The sequence below is a fragment of the Mastomys coucha genome, unplaced genomic scaffold, assembly GCF_008632895.1.
Source record: "Mastomys coucha isolate ucsf_1 unplaced genomic scaffold, UCSF_Mcou_1 pScaffold16, whole genome shotgun sequence".
Classification (NCBI taxonomy): Eukaryota; Metazoa; Chordata; class Mammalia; order Rodentia; family Muridae; genus Mastomys; species Mastomys coucha.
Genome location: NW_022196898.1, coordinates 64,678,654 through 64,703,390, shown reverse-complemented (window position 1 = coordinate 64,703,390; position 24,737 = coordinate 64,678,654). Strand labels below are relative to the sequence as shown.

General features: G+C 41.7%; 1 protein-coding gene across 1 annotated transcript in view; it reads left to right on the top strand.

Annotated features, from left to right (window-relative positions):
* The first annotated feature begins 1,884 nt into the window (after window positions 1-1,884).
* Palmd (palmdelphin) overlaps window positions 1,885-24,737 on the top strand; it is a 52,920-nt gene continuing 30,067 nt past the window's right edge. Inside the window, exons 1-4 of the mRNA XM_031375289.1 lie at window positions 1,885-2,037; window positions 2,323-2,445; window positions 17,917-17,997; window positions 23,118-23,242. Of these exons, the coding sequence (XP_031231149.1) occupies window positions 2,401-2,445; window positions 17,917-17,997; window positions 23,118-23,242 (251 nt within the window). The 5' untranslated portion in view covers window positions 1,885-2,037; window positions 2,323-2,400. The remainder of the gene's footprint in view (window positions 2,038-2,322; window positions 2,446-17,916; window positions 17,998-23,117; window positions 23,243-24,737) is intronic.

Here is a 24,737-nt window from a genome sequence, read left to right as displayed (position 1 = left end):
TACAGAATTTGTCTTTCTGAGCCTGGGTTACTTTGCATGAAACAATGTTTTCTAGTTCCATCTATTTTCCTGCAGATTTCCTAACTTTGTTATTCAGTTATCCATAACCGAATAAAATGCCACATTTTGTTTATCCATTCATCTGTTGTTGACAGACATGGAAACTGATTCTGTGTGTTTGCTACTATGAAAAGAACTGCATTAAGCATGGATAGACAAGTGTCTCAACAGGGGGATCTGGCAATCCTTCAGGTACATCCCCAGGAGTGGAACAGCTGGATCCTATGCTAATTCTCTTTTGTAACAAACCTCCCCACTGATTTCTACTGTGGCCACACCAGTTTACATTCCCACCACCTCTGTAAGATGTCTTTCCTCTTCCCCACATCTTTCCCAAAGTTGTCTCCATTTCTTCTCTCGATAGTGGCCATCTCACTCCTGTGATTTGTAATTCTCTAATGGCCAGAGATGTTGCACACCTTTTCAAATTCCCCTTGGCCATTTATATCCCTTCCTTTGGATTGTGTTTCTTTTGTTTAGACCATAGGTAGGTTCACCTATCAATGAACAACCTTATTTCTTTGGTTTCTAATTCTTGCTGTTCTTTATATATTCTTGATACTAACCCTTTGTGATTTCAGATTCTTGGAAGTGATAAGCTTGCTCTTCGGATGACTGGCTCAGGGTGTGGCCTCTGTGGTTGGGGAGATCCAAATAAAAGTATGAAGCAATCTAAGGTCTATAAGTTTCTGCAGAATAGAATAACACAGGGTTCTGCCTAACGTTTTCCCATCCATCTGTAAGCATCCCAGAAGCTTGCTAGAGGAGGATGCTGAGGTCCAGGTCCATCCCAAAGATTGATTTAACCTTCAGCCCGTGTCTCTTTTTGCCCTGTGCCCTTGGGCACTGCTTGATGAATGGTTGTTACAAAGTCAGACAGCTGACATCCCCATCCTGGCTTTGCTGCTTATTAGCCATGTGGCAAATGATCTCCCTGAGCCTGTGGCCTCCATTTAAAATAGGAATAGTAGCACCTACCACTCAACACCTCTAAGATAAATAAGATGAGATGCATTTGTCTATGGACAAATATTAGCTACTACTATTACAAATATCAAAAGCACAAAGAAATGTATGCCATGTATTCAGTGTCAGCCTTGTCTATTTAACTTCTCTGCCTGAATGGTGATATTAAAAGGCTGATCGCATCCAAGCACATAATAATGTGGTGGGTGGTAATTGGGGTGCACCACATCAAAATGCACTTAAAGAATAGGTAGGAAAAAGAAAACAAAGTTAATTGCAAAGCTTCCTGGCCTCTGCTTTGACCTGAGTTTCACTGGGCTTCACTGCCTTCCTTAAAGGGCAGGGACTGTCCACGCAGGGTTACAGAATCTAGACACACTTTTCACAGGCTCGCTCCTTGCTGTTGCATAACTGCGGAGGTCAAAATGGGCACCTTCCTGAAACCGAAGAGTGTCGTTTTTGAATGGGGTCCAAAACAGGTGCTGCAGTCCCCAGCCATCCAAGAATGGCAGCAAACCCTCCCAGGGAGCTAGCCTTTGAACATCAGCACCTTAACATGGTTGAATTTTTTTTTTTTTTTTTTTTTTGCAAGACCTAAGATTCCAAGGTCTGTGACAGATGGCTGCGGCTGCCTGTGGTGGGACTTTGAGAGGGGAGCTGAGCTCGATGCAAACATTCTACTTTAAGTGTTCTTAGGTAACCAGAGCCATCACCATTACTTAAAGCCAAGCAGAGGGAGATGACAAACAAGTGACTTAGCACTTCTGCCTCTCTCTCTCTCTCTCTCTCTCTCTCTCTCTCTCTCTCTCTCTCTCTCTCTCTCTCTCTCTCTCTCTCTCTCTCTCTCTCTCTCTCTCTCTCTCTCTTTCTCTCCTCTCCTTTATCTCTGAGGCCAGAGTGAAGTAAACTAAGCGAGGTAACTTTAAACACACAGGCTCCCAGGAAAACCCGGGCTGCTCTGACACTCAGCACGACAGCTCCCTGCGCCACTCCTGGAAAATAATGACTTGGGTAAGGAACAGTTAATAAGAAAATGTGTCTCGCTAACCGTGCACAGTACAACAAAGAGCTGGCAGCCCCTGAAGGAAAAGGGCTTGTGCGGCTGCCGTTCAAACTTGTCAGTCAACTCGTGCCAGCAGCCTCAGCGTCTGCCTCCCCAGCACACCCTCATTACATGTGTCTGTCTGGCCTCATCTGTGCATCGACTCAGAGCCGCTCCTGACAATTCGGAATTCTCTTCCTTTCTCCCTGGTGCAAAGAGAGGTTTTCTCTCCGTGTCTCTTCTGTCATCTCCAGCTCCTCTCCCCAAGGACGCACCTTGATTTATGGTAGCTCGGGACTTCCTTCAGCGTCTGCCTGTCCTTGACTTCTAGAATGGAAGAAGCTGAACTGGTGAAGGGAAGACTCCAGGCCATCACAGTAAGTCTGCATAGAGTTTTAAGTCGTTAAGGTGGTTGCTTAGACAAATGGCACTGTTGCTAGCTGTCCTTGTCTCCCAGTCCTTACAAGTGCAGAAACAGAACTAAGCCTCCCGTGGACTCCGGTCTGTTTCTGTTAACCCTTGTGACCCTCCATGACACTGGGGCTTCAGAACCTGAGATCAAGGGAAATGTTTCTGGAATTTACAGATGGGGTTTGCATTTTAAATGACAATCAAGAGTTATTTGGTGGTTTGTTTGGGGTGTTTTGTTTTGGTTTGGTTTGGTTTTTGGTTTTTGTTTTTTTAAGAGTTTGTAAACTCTCCTCACCTTCTGTGGATATTTGAAGTTTAGTTTTTTTCTTCAAGTTCCTTCTATAGGACAAATGTTCCTATAGATACCTAACTGAAAAACTTTTCAAAGCAATAAACATAACCCCCAAAAGTTCTTTTTTAAAAGGAGGGGGTAAACCAAGAGGAAGAAAATCTGAAACTTTTTTTATTTATTGTGTCAAAGTCTATTCTAGAAAAACCTAACTGAATTAAAGCAAAGCTTGATATATATATTCCAAATGAAGTGTTAAACAGAAGAAAAGTAGCGAAGGCATGAATCAAAGTAATTCTAGGAGATCAGTTTTCCAGTACAGAAGTACAGACATAGCCCGAATAAGATCTCAATACAGGAATGTCATGCATGAGATGGATTTGGAAAATATTTCCCTAATTCCGGGAAGAAAAGTAGTACATTTGATGTTTGTTCTGGGAAAGAATCAAAGCAAGAAAGAAATTTCTTTTCTTAAATGATACCATTCTTTCTCATTTGCTTCCAAACTGCTGTATATGACAATAACCTGGAGGTCCCTGACCCAATCATCTATCGTCATTAGCTGTAACTTTTGATAGAATTTTTTGAGGAAAAGCAACTTGGCAAATTTTCTGACACTGAAATTAACTGTCAAAAAAGAAGTAACTGCTTTCTGAAAAACTGATACTAAATCAAGGAAGGTAGGAAGTTAGCCAACTCTTTGCCCCTCAAATTCTCATAATTAATTAAGCAAATCCTAATTTAGGTTTTGCCCCCCCCCCCCGCCCCACACATACACACACACACACTAAGGAAATATAGTGTTTTTTTTTTCCCCCTACTCAGAAAGGATAAATAAAAAACTCCTTTCTTAGCTGGGTGGTGGTGGCGCACACCTTTAATCCCAGCACTTGGGAGGCAGAAGCAGGCGGATTTCTGAGTTCAAGACCAGCCTGGTCTACAGAGTGAGTTCTAGGACAGCCAGGGCTATACAGAGAAACCCTGTCTCGAAAAACCAAAAAAAAAAAAAAAAAAAAAAAAAACTCCTTTCTTCACCAGTGAAAAGGGAGGGGCCCAGAGTCCACTAATGAGATTGGGTACCTTTCTATAGAGAATACTTTTTAACTTCTGAATTCGAATTACTGTATTTTTCCTTTCATCTAAAAACCTTGGCCTGGATTTTTGTTTGTTTTGTTTTGTTGTTAAAGCCAGCCACAGCTTCAGCTGTCCTCCTAGAAGGGACAGGAACTCTGCTGTGCTCTGTTGTTCTTGGCATGGCCCTTTCTCATTACAGCTGTTGGCTAAAGGTTACTTCACTGTGCCGTGTGACTTGTTCAGAACTAGGTTCCATTTTTCCATGTGGCTTTTATCTCCTGTATAAGCAAATGAAACAGTGTACTCAAAGATGTGCATACATACACCTTCTTCTGCGCCTCTGCTACTGAACTAGGGAACATCTGATTTTAAGGTTTTGTTATGTGTAGTTTGTAGCTTAGACAATTTAGTGAAATAGTGTGTAGTCCAAGTAGATAGTGGCATGTAGTTATTCAGAAAGTCAAGGAATTTTCATTGAGGGTTCAGATGCAATTAGAGACAGAAGATAGGTCAAAATGCCTTAAAAGGAATTGAGTAGGTAGGCAAGTTCTTGAATATAGAGATATATTCACTATTAAAATTAATAAACTTTTTACATTATCCCAGGAGCGCAAACATATCCCATTAGAGTTAATTAAGTCTTTGAAGTATAGTCACAAAATTTAGCTTGAAAGTAAAATTCTTGCTTAAAGCCTGTAGGGTAAAAACTGGCGAAAGTTTATAGGAACAAATTTCCATTAGCCTACACCTCATAGGGCTCAGTCACATTTGTCACCACCTAGAGGGGAAATGGAGTAGTTCCTCCGTGTCCATGGAGACAACACAACCACTCTTGTCCTGGACACCCTGGGAAATGCCAGCTTTCTCCACCCTGGCCTTGCCCAGGAAGCCACCCCCACTATTCTTTCTTCCTAGGAAAAGAAAACACACCGTACCCAGGGAACTTTTAAGAGTTATCTCATTTTTGAAAGGCATTAAAATTACAAAAACTCAGAGATAATCATTTAGCTGCTCTCCTACACTGAAAGAATTTTTATATATGTCGGTGACAGCAACAGACGTTAATTCCCTAAAACGCCAAGACTCATCAACACAGAGACTTCACTGTAGAAGGAGAAGAACAAAAAGCATTGACACTGCAAGAGATGTTTTGTTTTTTTTTATTAAATTATGATCCTCTAACTCCTAGCAATAAAATGAAATAAGCTGTAAATATTGTGCTTACTCCACAGAGTTTCAAGTAACTAAAAAGGTATTCTTTTTACTACAAATAATTGAATAAAATTCATCTTCATATAATTTGGCTGAACCAAGTGACATTACTTTAAAAATATTGTAATCCTGTGGTGATGCCATTCATTTCCCATAACAGTAAATTTAATTTTAAGATTATTCATAAATTTTCTCAATGATTTAAAGACAATGAGGACTAAATTATGAAAGGACTCAGAAGGGATTATTTTAAGGAGGGCACTACAGTCGGGATGCTCCAAATCGACTCTTTTATTTAATTATCTTCACATTCTGCCTTCATTGCTCCACCCCTCTAGCCAACTCCTCATTTGCTAAATTAATGACCAAAGTACTCCTTAGACAATGAGTTCCATTCCCAGCTGTAATTTGAAAACAGAGCAACTTGTTTAAATATTATACTTGGAACCTCAAAAGTCTCGAGGTTATTTTCAAGTTAGTATACATTTATCAAATAACTGGTTTTTATACAGACAAAGGCCTGTTGAAATAGACTTTTAAAGTTGTTTACCTACTATGTAACTCTGGATGGATGGCTTGGCACTCACCATGTAGACTAGGCTGACTTTGAACTCATAGAGATCTGCCTGCTTCTGCCCCCAAAGTGCTGTGATTAAAGGCACCAACACACCCAGCATGAAATTGCTATTTAGTGTTACTGGAAACGGTGATACCAAATTCTCCATTATTTTGAGGGGTGTGGAGAAAAGCAGGTCACACTGACACTGATCACTAAGAGCTACTCTCTGGAAATAAGCACAGTCCATGGTGAAGAACAAAAGCCGAATCCTGAGTAGGCTCCCAGAGAACAGAAAGATCCCTCTTTAGATGAATAGCACCAGTCAGTCCACCTCCCCTTCCACAGGAAACACATTGCCATAACTTCATTACTCTGGGAATGTTGGAAAATATAGCACTTAATATGGAAGTACTCCAATGGAAATGCTCCTACATCTTAACTATCTGGAGATTATAGACTTGTGAACGCAGGGCATTTCTGGGAAATGTTATGATGAATTTTGAGAACTAGAATCAATTTGCAGAGAAAGGACCCGATTAGGAGAAGAGGGGCAATGGGTTAGCTGGTGTGTTGCTTCTCACTGAAAGGCTTAGCTTTGATGGTTTCAGACGTGCCTATCAACTCATTTGTTCACACTTGTATTCAACTTGTGATTGTATATTGAGTCTTATGCATTTAAACTGAAAAGTTTATGAGGAAACTCTGGGACACCGTGTGTGAGGATGGAAGCGGGCTGCAGTTGTGAGTGGAGTGGTTGGGGCGGGGGACTCCCAAAGAGGAGAGCACCTGGGTGCAGCATGAAGGAGGTAGGCTCTGCCAAAAGTTAGACCCCAGTAGGAATCTGAAGCCAAAGCACCTACCGAGGCCTCCCTCCCTTTGGCAAGGGGCCACTCAAAGTCCTGACAGGGCAATCTGAGCAACGGAGCCAGATCTGTGGGCCAAAGCTGCCCATGACGCAAAACAATAAGGCTCTCTCACATTTCCCTGGATCCACTCCCTATTTCTTTACACTCCCAGTGAATATTTTCATGACTTATAAATATAGGAATTTAGGAGGCAAGAAGTTCTTGCATAAACCAGAAGAAATTTTAAAATTTCCCAATTTAAAAATAAAGCATATTAAAAATCCTAATGTAATACTAATTCTCCATACCTCTTTAGTTCAAAGTCCCTGGGCTCTTTCCATTCATCTTGCTATGTTTCTGTCAATATTTAGGAATTGTCTAATTGTCAGCAAAGTCATTAATCACCCAAAAGCTGGACTTCCTGCTGAAACGTGCAGGCTCCAGCACAGAACCAAAATGCAAGGACCCAATATTTGAGATTTCGAGGCAGTGACACCAAAGTATTAGAATCAGAGCTGACCTCTTCTGGGCACCCTGTCTCTTATGACTTTACAGGTCACATGCCCAAGGAACCATTCCTGTTTGTGTACTTCAGGCCCAGCATGTCCACCCTGTTCATTTTACCTAAGCAAATGAAACAGTGAATCACAGAGCATACCAACCTGGTTATTGACTAGCTGTATACCTCTTAATAGTGTTTGGGCCACTCATGTAGTCTTGTGTAGAGGTTTGGAGACTTGGTGTTTAGCGGAGTGTGTAATGCACCATTGGCAAGCGTAGTTACAAAGGCAGCTCCAGTTTGGCATGACTGTGAAGACTCAACCCTCTCCTAAAAAGATCCTGTGCCGGAAGGTTCAAACAATGAAGCTCTGCAGTGTTCCACAGTGCTATACCAAGATTACATGCTTCTTCCAGAGAAGGAGAGGTTTCTTCAAACAATGTGCCAAGCCATCTTCCCTTGCCAAACATAACACCCACCGATACAGGAGGTCATGGGATGAGGTACAATACTTCTGATAGCTCATTAAGGAAACTGGTTTTTTTGAGAAGGTTTTTTTCCCAATGTGCTACTGAGTGATAAAGCTGCCCTGTTAGATCATCTACTGACAGAAATTCTTGGACCTCACTGGATGGTCTAAAGAAAAATGTGATTCTTTAGAAAACTGTGACTAAAACAAACTCCAGTCTGAGAGTTTAAACTACAGTCCAAACAAGTGTCACATATTTCAGTGCTAATATTGACACAGATTTCCACTTTTCCATCTCCAAGTCTCAAACCATACTCATGATGAGAGTTTTGAGTAGGGCGAGAAAAATCCCTAGTGGATTCTTCACTGAACAATGTCTTCTAACACAAATGATTTCCCTGCCACCTGTATAGTCTCCTCCCACCTTCCTCTGTCTGCCATGAGTAGAAATGTGCAAAGACACTCTAGTGCCATCTTAGATGCATTTGGGACTGTTTTACAAAGGTCTGAAGGACTCAAAGTCAGTTCTCAAAAGTATGCAGTGTGCCAACCTCCATTACCCCCTCCCCCACCACCTCAAATCCGTACAGTCATTTCACTCTTGCCAGGACTGATCAAATCTAGGACATCTTTGCATCTTTCAGCTACTCCAACAATGAACTCAACAGTAGCTGAGATACAAAAATAAAATAATAATAATAATAATAATAATAATAATAATAATAATAATAATAATAATATAGCAAATACAATTAGCTGTGAAGTAGAGGGGCAAGCTAATCATGTGGCCCACTAATAGAATTTTTTTTTCTTACCGAAGGCCCAGACAATTTTACCAGAGCCTCTTAATAATTCCAGGGCTTGTATTTGTTAACTGTCAATATTTGTGATGTCACTGTTCATTAGAATTAAACGAGAAAGGTTAGACCGAGGGGTAAAAGATCAGGGTGTTAAAGTCTTAGAATGTGCTGTAAGTTTAGGAAAGGAGATTTAAATTTGCAGAATACAATGTGGTTTGGAAAACCGGAGGTTTTTAATTTATTCTGTAAATAGAGTAGCAATAACCCAAAGCCCTACTGTTGTGCTGAAGGACGAAGGTTGAAAAGCCCTACTGTCATGCTGAAGGACAAAGGTTGAAGGTTCAGGGGCTGGAAAGATGGCTCATCAGTTAAGTCCACTGGCTGGTCTTCCAGAGAACTTAGGTTGGATTGTCAGAACCCATATTGGTGGCTCCCAACTATCTTTAACTCCCTTTCCAGGGGACCCAATGCTCTCTTCTAGCCCCTGAAGGCACAACGCTCTTGGTACATAGACAATCACAAAAGCAAAATACCCATAGGCACTTTTTTAAGATACAAAAATAAACAGCATAAATAACAATAAAATAAAAATCATCCTATGTTATCTTTACAATAAGAAGAATTAGGTGCGCCTCGATCATGAAAGGAAATCATCATAGGACCCGGAAGTCAGTAGCTTCCTTCCGCACACGCTCATCCTCTTTGTTCATGCGCAGTTGCATACGCAGCACTTCCAGTGTGGGGTGGCTCCAGACGCTTTTCCTTGTGGGAACAACTCGTTGGATTTATTCCTTCTGTCCATCCACCTTGGCTCCAGCCACTGAAGCCACGCGGTTTTACTTTATGATCTTTCAAGTTTCCTGAAAACATTTCTTAGTAATAAAATGCCAGTCCACTCTTACTCCATCCTTGAAAACTTGATACAGAAAATTATCTGCGTGGTTTCTTTTATGTTTGTTGAATTTAGTTTCAGTTTTCCATCTGTCTTCTTGCAGAGCACTGCTTTAATAAAAAAATACTAAGAGAGTTGATTTCAAGAAGGTAGTTCTCTTGGTAGATGCTTGCTGATCAAGCTGGAGGAGTTCATTTTAGGCCCCAGAACCTGCATTACAAAAGCCCGGTTGTGGGAGGGTATGCAGTAATCCTGGGAAAGTAGAAACCGGCAGATCCTGGGGGCTCACTGACAAGCCAGCCCTAAGCCAATGAGATATCTTGTTTTAAAAACTAAGGTGTGTGGAATCTGAAGAACGATTCTCAAGGTCCTTTAGCCTTCATATGCACATGCACACGTGTACATGCACTCAACACATGTGCGCGCACGCACAAACACGTCAATTTCAAATTAATATTCTTTCCTGTTAATATATCCACAAACTTTCAAAACACTGTGTTTGAATTTTTTTTTCATTGCCATGATTAGATAACTGAAAGACCAGCTAAAGGAAGAAAGATTATTACAGCTCAGAGATTCAGGAGTGTGGTCCTCTAGTGCTTGGCTCCATGCGCTTGGGCAAAGAACCCTGATGGCGGAAGAGTTGAGAGGAAAGGACTGGGCACCCAAACAGAGCCTTCACAGGCACCACCCGCAGCGACCTGCCTCCTCTAGCAGGAGTTCAGCGCTTGTGGGTTGCAACCCCCTTGGGGGTCAAATGACCTTTACACAGGGGTCACCACAAACCATTGGAAAACATATGACGATTTATAACAGTGGCAAAATGACAGTTATGAAGTAGTAACGAAAATAATTTTATGCCTGGGGGAGGTCTCCCCAACATGAGGAACTGTGCTAAAGGATAAAAGTAAGAAGGTTGAGACCTTTGCTCCAGCTAGTCTCCTCTCCTGAAGCTCAGCGCCACCAAGTGAGGACTGAGCCGTCACCACAAGAACCATGGGGAACATTTCATATTCACACCATAACAACCAGGCTTTGTTCGAGGCCATAGGGAAACCGCGTAATACTTCATTCCTATGATCTAGGTGCCTTAGTTCCTGGGTTTTCTCATAGAAATTATAGAAATAAACATGGCCCCAACCTCACAGAGATCTGAGAAAGACTAAATAAATTAATGTGTTTATATGTTTATGTGCATTAAGTGGTTCCTGACACAGTGTTAGCCTTTTTTATTCTTTTTTTTTTCTTGAACTGCCATAATCCTCAATTATCTCTGTATCTTGAAATAATTAAAATACCCAGGGGAGAAAAAGTAAGTTTCAAATATTTGAGTTTGTTTTCGTTTTGTTTCAAGGGCTAAGGATGAAGCAAGACCTTTCACATACTAAATGAACAGTAACACTAAATAAGCAACATCCTCACCCTAAGTCTTTACGGGATCAAATCCTGCCTGCTGGACATTCCTATCTAAAAGACAACATCTCATGTTTAAATAAAACTCATTCTACAATGTGGCCAGGGGACAGTCAATAAGTTTATCAGTCTTTGAATACTCTTAATTCACCTCTATACCTCTTCTAAAAATTGGAACATTTGCCATTTTGTGTCAATTGATATCCTTCAATTCACCCAAGATTGTATCTTTTTTATAATCGTGTTTATGAGTTTTTCTTCCCTCTGAAATGAAGCCCACCAGAGGGTCGCTGTCCAAGGCCCCACTTCCTCTCAAGCATCAATTTCTCCTTAAGTACTCATGTTCTTCTCTTTCTAGGATCAAGATCTCTCTCTGAAATTAAAAACATAAAACAAAATACGAGTGGACCAGTCTCATTTCATGTCATCTTAATACATGTTTCAAAGTATGTATCAAAGTATTTATAAAAGAGCCTTACTACCGCTATTATTTTGTTAGCATCATAACACACACACACACACACACACACACACACCATTGTTCTGTGGTTTCTGTCTGCATGGATCTGAATGTTTGCTGTATTTATACTATTAAATATGGTTCCTACCATATTTATTGTATCTTTATTTTCGGTTGTGTGAGGTCATTGGCAAGAGTTCCCGTCAGAAAGTAAACTACTTAAACTGGCTTGTTTTGGTTGATCCCTGACTTTCTTCTCTTCATTGCTGACACAGTTTTTCAACATGTTAGGTTTACTTGTAAACATTTCTGTTTACAAGTTACTATGGCCACATGATCTACCTTCCCTGTTGACCTATTTGTTCATTTTTCAAGAACTCTTCCAGGCTGGTGAGGTAGCTCAGGGGGTAAGAGCACTGACTGCTCTTCCCAAGGTCCTGAGTTCAAATCCCAGCAACCACATGGTGGCTCACAACTACCCGTAATGAGATCTGACTGACACCCTCTTTCTGGTGTGTCTCAAGACAGCTACAGTGTACTTATGTATAATCATAAATAATTCTTAAAAAAAAAAGAATTCTTTTCCAAGGCTGGAATCAAGGCCCTGCAGGCTGGGCAAGTGCTCTGCCCCTGTGCTCTCCTCCACCCACCTGGGAGAATTTTTTAAATAGATTTTTCCAAGAATTCTTCAGGTCAACTTTCACTAAAATTCAGTAAACTTCTCTTCACTGAGTCAGAATTTATCTTTAAGAAACGTTGTGCCGGGCGGTGGTGGCGCATGCCTTTAATCCCAGCACTTGGGAGGCAGAGGAAGGTGGATTTCTGAGTTCAAGGCCAGCCTGGTCTAGAGAGTGAGTTCCAGGACAGCCAGGGCTACACAAAGAAACCCTGTCTCAAAAAACCAAAAGAAAAAGAAAAAAGAAAGAAAAAGAAAAAGAAAAGAAAAAAGAAACCTAGAGTTTACACCTGCCCTAGTGCTCTCAAGGCTATGATTATTTAACACTTCTTCCACCAGCTCAGCTCATTGGTGGATTTTACATTCAAATAAGCAACTTCTATTGTTCTTCTTCTGATCCTGAGGGTGAAAATAACAACAAATGGGTCATGGCATCACAAGCTACTCTGCTTCTAGAGACTGAGTCTGAAAACATTTGACTAATCAAATGCCCTCTTTGCTCTAACCCTGTGCCCTTCCAGTTTCTTCAGGAAGACACCACGAATGTTCTCTTTCTGTCCAAGTAGGATCTAGTACAATTAACAGGATGCCTCACTCTTTCTTTACTTTCACCTAAATTTACCTTAGCACTCTCGCCCAGGCTTTTCCCTTCCCTTTGTGGAGATAGTGATGAGAAGTGAATGGAGCCCAGGACTGGAAATTCATGAGATCATCTTACTTATTAAGAAAAAGCTTATTAAGCAAGTTGCTTTACCTGACTACCTAAGATAAACTCTTACTTGTCAAATGAAGTATTTGGACTGTGTGATCAATAAATCTTGTACAGCTTCATTGCCACAGCAGAGTTATTGTATAACTTCTTGCTGCTTGTAATCTGTTTATCTTCCAAGTGCGTCTTTTCCTCCTGTGGTTCATTTCATCAACTTTCATTATAAATAATATCTGACTGAATCTAAAATTTCCTGAGGCCTAAGAGCTTCATAAAGGATCTCCCTCAGCCTTCCTTCTTGAAGCCCCAAGACCAAACACAAAGATTCAGTTGCCCCAGAGGGACAAAAGTCAAGGAATATGAGGCAAGGGAGAAGGAAGAAATGGGGCAAGGGCAAGTGGAATGGCGCATTTGCCCAAAGAGACAAAAGTCTGCCTCTGGACTTTTAGAGAGGAGACAGATGTGGCCCATAGGCAAATGGCAGTTTATGAAAGAAAAAATGGAAAACCCATGAGATTTAATTTTAGTTGGGCATGTAAATTAGGATAGCCAAAGGGGGCTCTTGATTGCTCAACTTCAATACTTTGATAGCTGGACCTTTGTGTTCTGCCTCAGGAGGAGGAAGTGGCCACAAAAAGGGAGTAGAACTTGGTGGCGAGCTTTAGAAATATCATCTGATGGTTTAGGAAGAGGGAGATGGGGAGAAGGGTAAAAGACCAGAAGTGTAGGCACTATGTTTGCCTTGCTCTGGCCTGCTAGTGCCCTTCCATTCTCTCATAAGATAGTATCCTCGACACTCTCATCTGTCTCCCGAAGCTTCCCCTCCTTCATCTCCAGCTCAGAGTCTTCTTTTCATCCCCCTCCATTTCACGCATCTAACACCGAGCTTCTCCAAGTAGTCCCAGGAGCACCTCCAATTCTATAGGAATCCCAAAGTCTTCTATGCTTCTCCTGAATATCCCGTTTCTGTGAATGAATCTGCTCTTCTCTGCAAATTAGCACTGTGTCCCACATGATCTTTGCCTCCCCCTCCTCCATGTCTCAGAATCCATTCACTCTGCTTCTTCCATCCAAGGGTTCACAGTCTCGCTGCAATAGTCCAGCCAGGTTTCCCTTCAACTTCTCCCCCACCACACAATCAGGAGTTCAACTGTTCTTCTTTTCTCCCTGAAAACTCTTCCTTGCTTGCTATCTCAAACAGAAGTAAGTTCCAGGCCCCTTGTCATGGTGACTCAAGAGTCTCCATTAGCAATCTGTTCTTGTTATTTATTCTTAGTTTATTACATGCTACTCTGTATATAGGAACTTAGATTTCATATTTGCTGTTCCAAATAATGTCCAGTGTTCCCATTTCAGACTCTGGCTCACACTGAACTTTTGACTAGAATGCCCTGTCTCCCCATTCTCTAGTCCCCAGCCACCACCCAGGCCATCCCAGATCCTCTCCTAATCACATCAGCTAGAAGCTAGAAGCTCTCCCAATCTCTTTTCAACTTCATAGGACCTTCCTCTTGCCTAAGTAATGACTGTCACTATGTTTTTTAGACTGCAGTTTCTTACAGAAATTATTTTTTTTTCTTCATGAGAATATAAGAGTCTTAGAAAAAGTCTCTACTTCTGAATTAGTAAGTATAATGTGTGTGTGTGTGTGTGTGTGTGTGTGTGTGTGTGTGTGTCTAGGGTTTGTGTGAGTGCAGGCACATGCATGCCACCGTGCACATGTGGAGGTCAAAAGACAATTTTCAGGAGTCAGAGTCAGCCCTCTCCTTCTGCCGTGTTAAAGCAAAGGTCTCTCTGTCTTCCATCTCACCATAGGTGACCTGGAGTTGTAGATGAGTGCTGTCACATCTGGCTTTTTTTTAAGATAGGATCTCTTTCTATAGCCCAGGTTCAGCTGACCAAGCTGTACTCAAACTCACATCGATCTCCCTGCCTCTGAATCCTGAGTGCTGGAATTAAAGATATGGGTGCCATTATATGTGGCCTGGCAACCTTTTTTTCTGGGGGCAGGGGGCAAGTTTTATGAAACCCTGGCTATCCTGGAACTCACTATGTAGACCAGACTAACCTCAAACCCACAGAGATCCGCCTGCCTCAGCATCCCAAGTGCTGGGATTAAAGGAGGGAACCACTATGCCCAGTCAGCCTATTTTTTTTTCTTTAAATGTGATTTCTGGAGGTCAAACTTAGGTCTTCCGGCTTGCATACCAAACACTTTTATGCACTGAACCATCTTGCCAGCTCTTCAATAGTTTTGAAACACTGCAAAATGCCTACTGATATGAATATTACATTTATACACAAGTATCTAAGTATTGGATAAATAAATAATAAAATAACATAATATAAATCCTGCTTGAAAGAATCAATCATACATGAATATTACTGATCAATAATTAATCAACAATATCTCTACAATATGCTCTCAAGTATTATGCTTACTTTTATGAAATACAAGATTGATTTAATATCTTTGTATACTACCTGGACATCACAGTTGCACAAAGTGAAAAGATTAATTTTCAAACTAAGAGGTAGTCTTTCACAGAATTGAAATTTGGGCTCTCAACTGCTAAGTTGAGCTAAGTAAAGCAGCCAAAAATACAGGCAGTTGCTCATGGAATGAAAGCCTAATTGATCAAAAAGTCTAAATGCCCAGAATGCTGAGTCATATGCTAGAAAAATTTGGGGAGGTAGGTAGCACTGCACACCTAGATGTTTTCTCCATGCTTAGTTAGAGAGGGTCTAGCTGGCTGATAACTTCATGTACAGTAGCTGCAGCACTCTATATAAAACTTAAAAAAGTTGACCAACCAAAGAGTACACATGGAGTAACTTGTGACTCCAGCTGCATATGTAGCAGAGGATGGCCTTATGGGACATCAATGGGAGGAGAGGCCCTTGGTCATATGAAGGCTCAATGCTCCAGTGTAGGGGAATGCCAGGACGGGGAAGCGGTGAGTGGGTGGGTGGGGGAGGAAACACCCTTATAGAAGCAGGGGGAGGGGAGATAGGATGGGGGTTTTCGGAGGGGAAACTAGGAAAGGGGATAATATTTGAAATGTAAATAAAGAAAATATCTAATAAAAAATTAAAAAAACAAAACTTAAGGTTGACTCACAGTATATTTGGCAATACTAAACCTAAATTGTTCCCAGAGTATATGCTTATATATTACTATCAAACTTAGCAAAGGAATAATAACCTACTTCTCATTAATACCTTATAAGAAAATAAAACCACTCCTATCTTAAAATAGGCTCATGCTATAACCTTCCCACCTGCTTGACTGATATGAGAGAGGCATCATGTTACCTCCAAGGAACAAAACACTAGCATTCCCAAGCAACACTTGCATAACCCCCACGTTGCCAAACCATCTAGAAGTCCTGCCTCTACCCACAGGTTTTACTCCTTGATTACTAACCCCAGAGAAAATCCGCAGAACCTGGCAGTCGGGGAGGGTAGGGAGGTATCCCTGGCTTCTGGCTTCTGGCTTCTTTGGCGACTGAATCCCACGCATCCTGTGCACCTACCTCTCTGCAGGCTGCTCCTGGAGAAGAGTGAGGAGCAGTACCCCTAGAAAACTAAACTAATCATGAGTCCCAGTCCTGAGGCTACCTCCAAACCTCAGGGCTTCAGAATACAGAGAACAGAGACAATGGGGCTTACTCAAGCAATTTCCTACTTGAGAAACAGTACAGTGGTCTGGTTAAGAGTGCCGAGGTTGTCTGGGTTCAAATCCTGACTCCATCACTTGGGTAGTTGTGAGAATTTGAATAGTTAATCTCCCTCAAACATCCATTTTTTCCCATAAGAAGATTATTATATGTCTTTGTTACTATAAGTTATTAAGTGATAGAGTGCCTATGAGGAACTAAAGTGTCTGGCATGATGAATAAAATACTGCTAATATTTGCTCAATGACAATAGAGTATTGGCTCACAGAGTTTTTACAGAATGTTGTGACCAATGACGGAACCGCATGCCCTCCCAAAAAAAAAAAACCTAAAATTTAAAAAAGTAATTCTAAAGACCCAAGCTTGTTTGTTGCCTAGTTATTTTTTTCCCAAAAGTACTGTTTATAAAAGTTTTTAAAAGCATGTTGATGACGTCTCTATTCTTCCTGCACACAAAGGGAAAAACCCCCGCACAGCGGCTGAAGGACAATGTGTTGTTTTCTTCAGCAAATGTACCTGAACTTCCACAAACAAAATGAAGAGTTTCTAATCTTCAAAGGGCTCACCTCAGGAAGCTGTGTACTTGTTTCAATAACACTGCCAAATAGTCTCATAATCTTCCTTCTGCATTAGCTCCTGACCTGGCCTCAGAATGGTTTTTTTAGATGCGTTTTTGTTGGCAACAAAATTTCATGCACTGAAAATTTTGAATTTTGAAAGCAGATTAAAGACAAACCCTTATAAATAAGATGAAGAATAATATCACCTCAGGGTTTGTTTGTTTTTTTTTTCTACATGAGAAAATAAGGATTTTTTTTTCCTTTTAACTTGGCTAATCGAATGTATCGATTGCAACCAGTGTATCTCTAAGGCATTTAGGATCCACGAGAAAGGCTTTCTGTATGAATGCTTAAGTTATGGAGTTATTTATTTAATATTCCTAAGCAGACCCCTCGTGAGCACTGAGAACGTTCAAGGCTCCTAGTTTGCCCAGTGTTCATATCTTCTAAGGTAGATGTCAGTCTCCCCATGTCACAGACAAGGTCAATGAGGCACCATGGAATTGTGTCCAGATGACGTGAAGCAGATAAATGGAAGTGTCAGAAACCAAACCCAGACTGCTTGTTTAGTGTGTGTGCTGTTTTCTAGAGGCCAGAACCTACAAGTACCACCATTCTGCTCATTTGTTATGCTAGAGGTTGTACGGTGGTTGTTCGATTGATCGGCTCCTTGGTTCATTCACTGAGGTAACGTGTTTAAATCTGACAAAAAATATATGTTGGCATGGATTATTCTTCGTCACCTCAGCTGATGGAGAAGAGCTCTTATCTAAGCTCTCTTTCTTCACTGTCTGCCTCTTACACACACCGAGGAAGCTGCCCCACTCTCTAGCCTCCTCACTCCCTGAGGATCCGCTCCCTTGCTATCCTGTTTTCTACTTGTGTAGGCCTTTCACCCAGCAAGGTCTTCAACCTGTGCCAGGAGCAGTCTCCTCTGGCCGGGTTTCAAAACTCTCTCCTTAAACCCACCTTCTTCCATTACTTCTCTCCTAACTCTATTTCACCAGCCTAATGAGAAGGGGAGAAATAGGGCAAAGAGAAAGAAAGAAGCTCCCATTGAAACACATTTTTGTGTCATTTTCCTTAAGCTGAATCTCTTTTGTCACTTCCCCCACCACCATCACCCCTAACTTCTCTCTCCTTTGTTGAAAAACACACACGAAACACACGTTTCCAGAGTGGCTTCTTACCAAGGCCAAAATGTGTACCTGCCTAACCCTTCAGACAATGGCGACCTCCAGATCACATACCCATGTAAACTATTAAAAGTAATTGCTCTCGAACTTTTCTTTAATTTCAGGACAAAAGAAAGATACAGGAAGAAATCTCACAGAAGCGTCTGAAAATAGAGGAAGAAAAATTGAAACACCAACATCTGAAGGTAACTAACATCTGTCTTCCATTTTCTTTCAATGGTTTTGTGTTCAAACACCCTGGCACCACCGCCAAACCCACCCCACAGTGAAGCTGCTCTAGGAGATGAAGATTTCACAGGTCAAGACAGCCACCTTTCTAAATCACCAAAGAAGACAGGAGGCCACTGAATTGCAAATTCGAGTAATACCTTTTAGCAAAGGCAGGGAAGGTTGGGAACGGGTCTGGTTGCTTCTGTAAGTTAGTGAAGAGTTGCCAAACCTTCCTTAGTAACCTTGAGCATTTGGCCCTGTTGCGGCCTTGTTTAACATCCCTGGGGAGTGGAGCCAGCTAGGAAGTTCCTTTTGAAATCAATGAAAGGCCAACCCTTCCCCAGGGGCTCAGAGCAGACAGTGCCTTGCTTGCTCGCTCGGCTGGTCAAGGATTCTTGTGTTCCAAAGCTCCCTGCCTTGAGTCCAATGTTGTTTGCATATGGTTGGGTTTCTATTTTATTTTGTTTTGACAGAGCATGAGATCATAACCATAAATAAACCCCCATTTGAAAACTCAAGACTTTACATCTTCCACAGGGTGTGGTCACTTTGTAATTAAAGCACATTGGGTTTCAACATTTTATTACGTAGTTTTAGCCAGAGGATCCAAATAAAGGACAAACAGGAGCTCCTTGTGAATAGGCCCAAGCAGGAAACTGTTCTTATCTGGCAGGGTTGCTATCAATAGATCGAGAAATTCCCTCAATGAACAATACCACACAGTTATAAGACGCATAAACTTAAACTGGCCTGATTCAGCTAAATCCATTTTTCTAACTGAAACAGTGTCAGCCTCTGAAGGCATATCATTCAGGATTCTGGTTAGCCCCAGTCCTCTGGATTCTGTTGACTCCTGTGCTCCTGTCGAAGGTGACATTTCCACTGTTTGATAGAGAGCTGAAAAATCACAGTTAACCTGCCACCCTTACAAAGTGTCACACTGAATTTATGTCGAGTAGTAGACACACTTAGGAAATACAATACATACACCCAGAAAAATCAATGAAATAAAGACAAAACTTAGCCATTTGAATGAAGTCAGTCAATTCTCAATCTTTGAGACTGATCGAGAATTAGTTGTTTCTCTCCCTCACCTTTTCCGACTCCCCATCCCCCCACTCCACCCTACCCCACCCCCCCCATCTTCCCTCCCATACATACACATACACAGTTTTGGTCTTGCATTAAAGAGCTTCCTGCTTCAAGGGAAGCCAGTCCATCTCTGGAACTCAAGGACTGCTACCTTTGCAGTATAGAAGGCCATGTAACTGCCCAGCTCACAGGGGCTACCTTTGCAGTATAGAAGGCCATGTAGCTGCCCAGCTCACAGGGGCTACCTTTGCAGTATAGAAGGCCATGTAACTGCCCAGCTCACAGGGGCTACCTTTGCAGTATAGAAGGCCATGTAGCTGCCAAGCTCACAGGGACAGCTTGTTTGAAGGAGTAAGCTTCCCACAGAAGAAGGATGGCTCAATCAAAGATCCATTTCTGAGGTGTCAAAAACAATCCCAACAAGGATAAATAATCTTTCCTATTAATGTGCTTTCTGGAACCAAGGAGCATCTTCTAATCAACACTTTTACCAAGCTTTGGACTGCGGTTCACTGTGGTACAGATTATACACTGCACCATATAAAGAAGCTGCTGAACATTGCCCTTGCCAGCTGGACACTCTGTCCCAGGGCCTGCCTGCACCTGAAGGAAGAGGCTTTCAGAAAACACTTTCCTTCAAGGACCCAAAAGGGAAGAGATGAGGTAGAGAAAGAAAAAGCATATCCTAATTCAAGAAATTAAGATTAAATTTAAGAAGACAAGTTAAACGGTTCTGTCTTTATTTAGACTATAAACATTAATTGTGTAAACTGAGGTCACCAAATAAGGTTTTTATAAAGAGGTGGTGTTGAAGTAGAGCCCTGGATGATAAGCAGAATTTACAGAGGTACCTTGTTTATAGGGCCCTTCAGTGAGCAGACATTGATGAAGCACCTATTAGTTTCAAGGTAGTATACAAGACCATAAAAAAAAAAATACAACAAAGCTTGCTCTGTGCCTTTAAAATAACTGACATATGACTCATAATGACATTTGTCCTGTGGTCAACATTATACATGGGGCATTGACTGCAGCGAGAATAAGGGCAAAGAGTGGCTATTTCAACATTCTTCCAGGTTTGCAGAAACATTGGCTAGTCTAACAGAAACCAGGCCCAATTCCAAAACCAGGCTCAAGAATGTGCGAAAGTATGTTAAAATCAATTTAATGCTATTTCACCAAGTTATGAAAGTTCTACTGGTGTCATAGTTGCTAGCTTATCTATTTTCTTGTCCATCCAGTTGTCCCGGCTCCCAGGACTCTTCACTGCTTCCCTGATTGCAAGCTAGTTCGTTACACAACAGTGGCACACGTTAAACAGCATAAGCATAGACATTTGCAAGCTTCTCTTCCTATACAACATACATACAGAGGAGGGGGAGGGAGAGGGAAAGGGAGATGGAGACGGAGACTGAGACAGAGACGGAGATGGAGACAGAGACAGAGACAGACAGAGAGAGGACAGCAGACTGGTTGGAGCACTCATTATGATTATTCACTGTTGATGCTTGGACCATTTGCATTTTTCACATGCAAATTTCCATGTATGTTTATTAATACCCCAATCAAATAACTCTGAGATATGTGTGCTGCAAACCTCCTTGCCTATAATAGCATCCATCAGTAAAAATAAATTATAGTCTATATATTTTTTTCTTTTCTGTAAGTCCATTCAACTCATAGTAAGAAAAACCAATTTATTCCAAGTCTGCTGAAATTGCTGAGTGCAATGTAGTAACACTTCAAGAGATCTTTCTGTAAAACCTGACAAATATGGCTTGCATGTCACTGTATCTCTTGTAGGTTTAGAGATTTTGGTTCCATTATCTGCCTTAGTGTTATGGTGACTAGACCCAGTGTTAGCATTTTGTCTAAGCTCCTCCCTACAGTTACATACATCTGACTCACTATAAAAAGGGCTGCTTACCCCTCCTCTCTCTCTCTTGTTCTCTTCCTCTTACCTTCCTGTTCCTGATCTCTCCCCATTCCTCTTCCCCCTTTCTCTCCATGGGCACATGGCTGACCTCTCTCTCTCTCTCTCTCTCTCTCTCTCTCTCTCTCTCTCTCTCTCTCTCTCTCTCTCTCTCTCTCTGTCTTTCTCTGCCTCTACTACCCTCTTGACTCCTCTCCCTGTGCCCTGAATAAACTCTATTCTATTGTGACTAGTCCCTCAGGGGGAAAAGATGCCCCAACACGGGCCCACCGAGGCACCCCTTGCCCCAACACCTCACTACACATCCACCAAACATCCCCTCTCTATCTTTTTATAAACACATCACCAAGGCCCCTCATACACACTAAGCAAGCAGCCTACCAACGCACAACATCAGTAGCCCATACAGCTCTTGATTCTGAACTTCATAGTCATGGAGTAGTTAACCTAGTGGTGTCATAAGATTACTGTCTGGCTCATCCAGATTAGTGTCATCATACTGTGCCATCAGAGTGTTTCTTAGATCAACAGGCAAGCAAGTGGTGGGGTCTTATGGATAATTCATAAAGACTAGAACTTTCTGATACATAAGACTAGATTTGCATGTAAATAAGATTTAAAGGGCATAGAAGATGACTCACTTGGTTACATGATGGCCCTAGAAGCACAGGGACCTAAGTTGAGATCCCCAGCACGCATACAAAAATCCAGGCATACCAGTGGGCACCTGTAATCCTGGCTCTGAGAAAGTGAAGACAGGGGCTTGCTGTCAATCAGTCTGGCCAAATCACTGAGCCAAATCCTGTCTCAAAAATAAAGTAGAGAGCCAGCAAGATGACTTACTGGGTAAAGCTGCTTACTGCCAAGCCTGGTGACCTACATTCCATCCTGGGACCCATAGTGTTGAGGGAGAAAATGCAAGTTGTCCTCTGACCTCCACATCGGAACTCAGGGCATATGCACCACCCCTGTACACAAAATAAATAAGTAAAATGTAATCTTAAAAATGCCAAGGTGGAGAGTGAGAGAGGAAGACACTAGCAGTGACCACTGACCTCCACATCTACCAGCACATATGTCATGTGTAGTCACATGCACAGGTATATACACAGAAATTTGTACACACTATAGATCATGAACACGAGAGCGCGCGCTCACACACACACACACACACACACGTGAAATTTACATATCTAAAAACTAGCTTCAAAAAAGAATCTAAAATCTTCATAGAAAGAAAACACCGGGTTGGGGATTTAGCTCAGTGGTAGAGCGTATGCCTAGCAAGTACAAGGCCCTGGGTTCAGTCCTCAGCTCTGAAAAAAAAAAAAGAAAAAAGAAAATTTATGGAAACTTTTTTTTTTTATTTTACTTTGCCTACTATTACAATTCACAAAATTTGAAGGTGACATGAGATTTTTTAACATGTTGACAGATGTAAGAAAGTGAATATCTGCTGTATTACACATTAGCTATCCTCAAATCCCATCGATAAAAATAAATTAAAATCTAGGTAATGCTAATTTGTGACACTTTTCTTGTTTTCTTAAACCCCAAGCGAATACAAGCCTATGTTACTGTTATTCACAGGGTCTGGAGAGGAAACAGTTTTATGAAGATCTAGATTAACTGGGAAAAGACTCTCTGGCCTCAGGACAGGATAACAAAAACTGCTCTTGTGGCATGTGTTAGTTAGATGGCATGACTGAAAAGTCTGAAAGGGTCAATAAAACACATGATGTGGCTCTTGCTTCATCTGGTGGTCTCTAACCGGTGGTCTGTGCTGCATCTATCTATAATCTTCAGACCACCTTGTTTTGACAGATTTTTACATGATCATAATAGTTATTTGTAATGATTGTGATATTGATTTGGTTTCTTTCTAAAGAAGAAGGGAGCCAAAAAGTTTACAAAGAAGGGGAAAGGCCAGATTTATTGAGCCAAGTCAATGGGAAAAACTAATCTCTGTTAATATGCCCACCTGTGCCATGCATAAGACTTGAACGCAATAGGAGATCTGGGGAACTGTTGATGAATATAAGAACATACATTCATATTCCCTGACATCAGAAAAAAGCCTTGAGGGAGAAATGGCTCCTGGATGGAATTGGCAGCGGAAAAGAACACGAAGAGATGAAGAAGCAAAATCAACAAGACCAGCACCAGACCCAGGTTCTAGAGCAAAGCATCCTCAGGTATGTCTCTCATTGGAGTACTTCTCAAATCAGTCTCCTTCCCTGAAAGGGAGCTGGCGGTCATGAAAAGAATTGGGAAGTTCAAATATAAGATGGGATTGTTAGTAATGCCACAAAAATGGATCGCATGGGAGAAAGATGTAGGAGACGGAGCCCAAAAGCTATATTTAATTTATGCACAGAGGATAGATGGCATGTTTTCCTTTTACTTGTGTGTATCTGTGTGTGTGCACATGCACACGTGCTCTCAGGTATGCTCACACATGTAGAGCCAAATGTGAATGTTGGCATGTCTTCCTTGGTTGCCTCTCCCCTTATCTTTAAATTTTTAATACTGTTATTAATTTTTTTGAGAACTTCATACAAACTCTTTTCACAATCATCTCTAAATCCTTCTAAATAAACCCTTTCCTCCCTACTCCAAAACCTTCATATCTTGTTGTTGATGTTACTGTTGTTGTTGTTGTTGTCATTGTTGTTTAATAAGCTATAGGCTCTAATGTGTTGGATTCTGGGTGTGGGGACCCCTATTGAAACGTGGTCAGCCTACCAGAAGCTACTCCTTTACAGAAACTTGGTTCTCCCTCTCACAGAAACCATCAATCACCCACAGCTCCCACTTAGGAGCTTTCCTAACCCTTTCCTATAGCATGCTAGAATGTTAACTGTCTTGACTTTGTGTAAGTCTTGTGAATCAGTTGCTGTGTCCAACACGTCTTGGTCCTTGGCACCTGACTGGGGGTGGTGAGTGAATAAAGAAAGGACAGACACACATACAGAATGGCTGGAGTCTGAAGGAGCTGCACCAACTGCAGCCTGGAACCTCAGCACATCTATTATGGATGCAGAGAGAGAGAAGTTAGCTAGTCTGGGTAGGAGGCATCTGTAGGCAAGTAGTCTCAGGAAGGGGAAGCTGCAGGCACTGGGTTTTGTACACACTGATTAAACATTTGTGAACACTCCAACATGGAGGAAGGCTCTTCCATTCCAAGCCTGGCCTGTATGATCAAGGCTTTACCAGTTTTGCATAGGTCTGAGGCATCAGTCCTTCACATGGCTGTGTCTATGTCAATAGGACCCATGCACGCAGGTCTCCATCTTCCCTTTGCATATTTTCCCTGGGCTTCCTCAGCTCCCCACAGGCAGTCACAGCTCCTGTGTGCTCATGATCCTGTCATGTCAAGAAGACACTGTTTAACGCCAATCCTCCCACACATCTGGCTCTGAAAATCTTTCCATCCCCTTTGTCTTGGTCGGTGTTTCGATTGCTGTGATGAAACACCACAACCAAAGCAACTTGGGGAGGAAAGTGTTTAATTGGAGAAGAAAGGCTTACACTGCCAAAACTTTACTCAACATCATAGGAAGTCAGGGCAGGATCTCAAACAGGGCAGAAACTTGGAGGCAGGCACTGATGAAGAGGGCATGGAAGAGTATTGCTTATTGACTTGCTCCCCATGGCTTGCCCAGCCTGCTTTCTTTTTTTTTTTTTTAT